Consider the following 6,403-nt stretch of genomic DNA (forward strand, 5'->3'; position numbering starts at 1 on the left):
AAATTAAATCATGCTTGTTAGAGATACCCAATGAGCCTAATAAAGTAGATGAATGAGAAAAGGGGGATGAATTGAACAGATGAAATGAAAAATTAAAAATTTGAGTAAATTGAGCATGTTAAATTGAACAGATGGAATATGAAAAAAAATCATTATATCTTTTAATTAATATATTCAGATAAAATAACTAAATAAAAATATTGTTATTTCCATTCTCATTCTGTTTAGGTGCATTGTGTCCTAACATCAAAGTTAGATTTAGGTGATTGTTCCTCTCTGGGTTCTCATCAATTTCTGAAGAATGGCTTCTTTATGATCCAAGGTAGTCCTTGCTGCGAAAATAGCGGCCGACAAGCGGTGTGTTTGGTTATGTTTAAATCGAAACATCAAACCAAAGAATTTGAACTTTGAAAAAGTAATTGTTTCTAGAATAAATAAAGTAATAAATATTGATTGTCAACATCTTTTATGGATAATTTAATATTTATAAATCTTAGGAGACGTCACAGTTGGCCAACACTGAACATTAGCCTTCACGCGAATCTAGCTCGACCGTCGTCCTTTAAAAGAGTACCATATCTTTGCTTGTTAATCCATAGCATTAGCTACACGTTTGCGCTGACAAAGAAAAAAAAAACTCTTTTACTGAACCCTGGTGAGTTCGACATTGATTACGTTATTAGGAGGTTCAAGTTGAGGGTCGACAACATTATCCTCGACTCTGGCACCATCATACTATGCTAGACACTTAAGTGGTGGGCAAGTTGGGTGAGGAAATTGATGGATTACGTTAGCTTGTGCACTATGAAGACAAGGCCAATTCGAATTGTGTTTCACTGTGCTCTTGACAAAGCAAAAGGAAGAGCTGCCGGGGTTGTGGTTCTCATTTGCAGGGATGTTGTCAGGATGAGCCCTGAAAACTTGTTTAGGTGGTATAGTCGGCATGTGAAATGTAATAGTTTACAGATTTTTGGGAATATTATGCAATAAGATATTTTGGTTGGACATGATATAGATAAAATGGAATTAACCCTTATAGAGAAAAATTGCACCAAGTAATACAAACCCTAATAAGTATTAATTATATATATGAAGTGCTAAGTTGAACATTCAAATTTATATTTATGGTCATAAATCAAGGAATTTCAATGAAAGGTGATCTTGTGAGGAATCTGAGTTGGACGGACTAACAGGTGAGATGGATGGAATGTTGATCGAATAGCGACGTCTCGGAGGGGGGTATGCTAAGATGACTTCTATATTAACCAGGTCGTTAGAAGTCCTCTGGTTAACGTTACCTGCAGCCAGCGACCGGGGTACCCCGGAAGAGCGGATGAATGAGCCAGATGAAGAGCTGGATCTAACGGTGCAGAGCCAGACGTGGATGGATCCGGAAGGCGGCATACAAGTCGGGACCTAACATCGACACGTAGGCTGGGATATGACATCGGCACGCAGGCCGGAATATGACATCGACACGCAGGCCAAGATATGACATCGACACACAGGCCGGAATAAAGTAGCAGCTCATAGGCCGAATAATACCAACAGCTCACAATCATAATAGTGGTGAGAAAAACGAAACACAACAATGACATGAAGTTGGAACGGAATAGTGGCTAAATGGCTAGAACATATCAATGGCTCGAAGGCTAGATCAGTGCCGAAAATGCATGTCAACGTGGGACAGATATTGGATCGATGTCGGAAGTGTATAACAGCATGGATCGGAGGCCATTTACGACGATGGGGGATGACTACAGCTCGGAGGCCTTCTGCGATGCTGGGGGACGAATACAGCTTAGGGAAGATCTTGCGCCGTCATGGTCGGTCGGTGACTTGGCAGCGAAAATAAGGTAGGTGGTGACATCGGAGGGTAGCGTTCGACGCTGGCTGTGGTCAGTGGAGAGAAGGGGGCCAATAAGGAGGGAGAGGGAGGCGGCGTTGTTAGAGTGTATACTAAAAGCCTAGCTTTTTGTAAATATTTTATTTTGAAATAAAGAATCACATTGGTCATATGTCTACATTTATATGTTAAGTGTAGTTGTTCAATTAATTTATATTGTAAATAATATGGTGGGTGGTGTCACACACAAAAGATCATGTTATCAATTCCTTATAAATTATAAACAGTTGCTCACAACTGAGATGGAAAGGAACAAACATTGGAATAGTCGTAGTGTAATTAGGTATTAGTTTATCTTGACTAATAAATTACATTAGTACACTATGAGTGTATTGTGCATGACCATTTAAGGTAAGTTCTTTTTATACTGATTGAATAAAAGAACAAGACCTTTGTTATTATGGAAGTGGGTGCTCTTAATCCTGATATAATAACAAGCACATATATCTAGTATTTATTTCTTTGACTTATCAATGGGTGAAATTTAGTTCGATAAATCAAAAGGCCCGATAAGTTGGGAAATGATATTATTTATAGTGTGTGTTGTTGATTATAGAAGGAAACTGTGTCCTACTAATCTAGGTTGATAATGCCCCCAAGAGGAGCTCATAAGGATTGTCATGTAAACCCTGCAGGTGGACTTAGTCCGACATGACAATGAGGTTGAGTGGTACTACTCTTGGAGCTAGATATTAATTAAGTGAGTTATCAGTAACTCATTTAATTAGTGGACATTCGATATCTTAAACACAGGGAGATTAACACACTCATAATAAGAAGGAGCCCAAAATGTAATTTGGGATTGGTGCGGTAGTTCAATAATAATTCTTTAGTGGTATGAATTATTATTGATGAAATTAAGTTGGGTGTTCAGGGCAAACACCCAAACTTAATTTCATCGGGAGACCAAAACCAATTCCTCCTCTCGGTCCCTATCGTAGCCTCTTATATATAGAGAATTATACCCACCAAATACCCACTTCCTACCCAGTACCCACCCTTAGGTGGCCGACCAAGCAAGCTTGGAGCCCAAGCTTGGGCCGGCCAAAGCCAAGGGATTGAACCAAGTTTAGTGGCCAGCCATAGCTTGGAGCCCAAGCTTGGTGTGGCCGACCATATAAAAAATAAAAGGATTTTATTTTTAAAAATCTTTCCTTATGTGGAAGTCATGATTTAAAAGAAAGTTTAAAAATTAAATATTTCCTTTTATAAGTTTCTATAAAGGATTAAGAGAAAGATTTGATATCTTTCCTTATTTGTAGTTAAAAGGAAGATTTTAATTTTGAAGAAAACTTTCCTTTTTGGAAATCATCCACATGTTTTAATAGAGAGATTTTAATTTATAAAAGTTTCCTTTTATAACCAACCATAAAGAGAATTTTTTAAAGAGAAATTTTTATTTTAAAAATTTTCGGAAACAAATAAGGAAGTTTTAATTTTGTGTTTAAAACTTGCCTTATTTGGAGCATGTGAAGGGGCCGGCCATGTAAAGGGTTAAAAGGGATTTTTAATTAAATTTTCCTTATTAACTAATGACAAGGAGAATAAGAAAATTTTAATTATAATTAAATTTCCTTATATGCCAAGACCAAAGAATATAAAAAAGGGGGTAGAGGTGCCTCACCTCACAACATATCTTCTAGTATTCCCCTTCTCTCTTCCTTGGTGTGGCCGACCCTATATTCCTCCTCTTCTCTTCTTCTTTAGTGGCCGGTGCATCCCTCTCTTGGAGTTCTTGTTGGTGGCCGGTTCTTTCTAGGAGAAGAAGGAGAGAAAGGAGACTTTGCTCTTGTATCCCTTGGAGCTTGAAGGTTGGTGGCCGAAACTTACAAGAAGGAAGATGTCTTGGTGGTTCTCATCTCGGTAGATCGTTGTCCACACAACGTCCGAGATAAGTAGAGGAATACGATAGAAGATCAAGAGGTTATTGCTTACAAAGAAAGGTATAACGAGTAATTCTATTCCGCATCATACTAGTTTTCTTTGTATGGATTTTGAAATACCAAACACAAGAGGCTAGTGATTCTAGATTTTTAGATTTGTGATTCGAAGTTGTGTTTCTTTTATTTTTCGATCTTGTGATTCGATTGTTCTTTTTGGTTAAACCTAGGATTACTATAAGGAAAATTAAATATTGAATTTCGTTAAGAGGCTTTGTCGAGGCAGAGGTGGATGTTCCCATACCCAAGAAGGCCAAGTGCGTCGCCATGTTTGACCTAGGAGCCAATTTTCGAAATAAATATTTAATTGAATTTGTAACATAGGTGGATTTGAATCTATAATGTTAAGTATCATTTGTGATCCAAGTCTAAACCTCTAAGAATAAATAAGTTAAATTTGGAATCAGTTCCGTTTGCGATTTCGAATTTAATTTCTAAAGAACACAATAGGTTGTTAGGAAAGGTTTAGAACTTGTACAAAATTTTTGTACAAGGAAACCGGTACAATATTCCTAGGAGCAAACAACAGGCGTTGGGTTGCCAGCGGCCGTTGGAAGTGGCTGTGGATGTCGGCGTGCCAAGGGAGAGGGAAACAACATGCGTGGCAGCGACCTGTCCCACAATGAGGATTGCGAGGCAGTTCACGGTGGTGGCTGGAGTGCTGCTGTAGTGGCCGAAGGTTGTCAGCTGCGACGTGGGAGAAAGCGGACGCCATTGCAGCATCGGCGGTTGGGGATTGATCACTAGGAGTGGCGCCATCAGTCAGAGGCTACTCACCGAGGGCTGTAGAGCGGATGATGACGCTAGAAGGCGAAGGTATGGCTGGCAGTGTGTTTGACCAGCGATGGTGGCTGGCTGCAGTGACGAAGGAGAGGTGGAGAAGGAGGGGGTGGCGGCCGGCGTGCAGAGAGGGAGAGAGAAGAGGGAGCCACTTGCGTCTGCGTTAATGACACCAGAGGCATTACTACAAGAAAAACTCTCATAAACATCGGTGGAACAACAACGGTTTTAAGCAAAAACCGATGTCTTTGAGTATTTTACACCGGTTTTTCCAAAAATCGGTGTCTATGGGCGCAGATTTTCGCTCATAGACATCGATTTTTTAGCCGATGTCTATGAGTGCCTTTTTTTTGTTAATAGACACCGGTTTTAACAACGGTTTTTAAAACCCGGTGTTAATGAACCAAAAAATAATAATTTAATTTTTCCACCAGCCAAAATTTACAACACTTCACAAAGTTCCCTCCAAACCTAAACCAATATCGTGCCCCTTCTCTCAGCCTAAACCTAAACCTAAACCTCTAACCATCCCTCTCAGCCTCATCTCCCTCTTCCCCTTCGATTGACGCCCCTTCCTTCTTTCCCTTCGATCGACGCCCCTTCCTGGATTGACGCCCTTCCTCTCCCGAGCAGGATCAAAACCACCTGCTTCGGTCCTAAGCAAAATCGCAGCATAAATCGTTCAGTTTTGCCTCCTCGTCCGATCCTCTCTTCCTCCTCCTCCTTCCTCTCTTCGCTCTTCCCGGCTAAGGTAGGGGCCGACGAGGTCCAAACAGCGAGAGGACGCCCACGACCACCATGGCACGGTTGGTCGGCAATGTGAGGGAATTCGAAGGAAGAGAGAACAACACCGAGATCCAGGAGCTCGCTCGCTTTGCTGTCGACGAGCACAACAAGAAACAGGTCTTGCGCTCCTCCTAATTACTATTTTTTTTTCTCTCCCAAAATTGGGGCTTTTTCTCCGGACCAATGTTTTTTGATCTGTCAATGTGCAGAATGCGCTTCTGGAGTTTGCGCGTGTTGTGAAGGCGAGGGAGCAAGTTGTAGCTGGAACTCTACATCACTTGACGGTGGAGGCAGTTGAGGGAGGGGAGAAGAAGCTGTACGAGCCCAAAGTGTGGGTGAAGACATGGCTTAATTTCAAACAGGTTGAAGAATTCAAGCATGTTGGCGAACAAGGTAAATCTGGCGTCAATTCTTAGCGATGGATTTGGGTTCAATTCCATCAATAAATAAAATGAAAAATAGTATTTTGAGTATCAAATTTCTATCCTCATCACTATGCTCTATACAAAAAGATTAATATCATGTTTATGCTATACTGTATTGTAGAATAATCTAAACTAGTTTTTTTTGTTACATGTTTGTGCTGTGTATAGATCTTTACACATTTGTTGCACTTCATATCTTCTTGTGAATGTTTTTCAGTAAAATTATACAACCTGATTGTTTTTCTTATTTATTTGCTAGATCTCTGATGTTTTTAATTTTTTATTCAGAAAATTGGGTCATCTAGTCAAAGAAATGCCTTAAGGTGTGGTCTATGGTGGGCAAAAATGCTCAAGGCCACGGGGCAGTTCAAGGATGCCACAAATATATTTTTTTCGCATTTTTAATGAGGTAATGCTAAGCGTGTAAATAAAATGACTAAACAGTCTAAACCTGAGTGTCTAAGCGTACAGCTAATGTATATATTTCATCAGGAGCCTTCTCTACATGCAGCTGTGATGCTTGAACAAGCATCCTACTGCTATTTGCTTTCCATCCCACCAATGTT

General features: G+C 40.1%; 1 protein-coding gene across 1 annotated transcript; it reads left to right on the forward strand.

Annotated features, from left to right (window-relative positions):
* Positions 1–5,424: 5,424 nt before the first annotated feature.
* LOC121978097 (cysteine proteinase inhibitor A-like) lies at positions 5,425–5,896 on the forward strand. The gene is made up of 2 exons (XM_042530477.1): positions 5,425–5,529; positions 5,622–5,896. Exons 1-2 carry the CDS (start codon positions 5,425–5,427, stop codon positions 5,826–5,828), a joined length of 312 nt encoding a protein of 103 aa, XP_042386411.1. The 3' UTR covers positions 5,829–5,896.
* The last annotated feature ends 507 nt before the right edge of the window (positions 5,897–6,403 follow it).

This window comes from Zingiber officinale, chromosome 4B (assembly GCF_018446385.1).
Source record: "Zingiber officinale cultivar Zhangliang chromosome 4B, Zo_v1.1, whole genome shotgun sequence".
Taxonomy (NCBI): domain Eukaryota; kingdom Viridiplantae; phylum Streptophyta; class Magnoliopsida; order Zingiberales; family Zingiberaceae; genus Zingiber; species Zingiber officinale.

What these genes read in the sequence shown, in the direction of transcription:
- LOC121978097 (XM_042530477.1), top strand. Translation starts at nt 5,425, where the DNA reads ATGGCACGGTTGGTCGGCAATGTGAGGGAATTCGAAGGAAGAGAGAAC. An exon ending in ACGAGCACAACAAGAAACAG is followed by an intron (nt 5,530 to 5,621) that starts GTCTTGCGCTCC and finishes GTCAATGTGCAG; the next exon opens with AATGCGCTTCTGGAGTTTGC.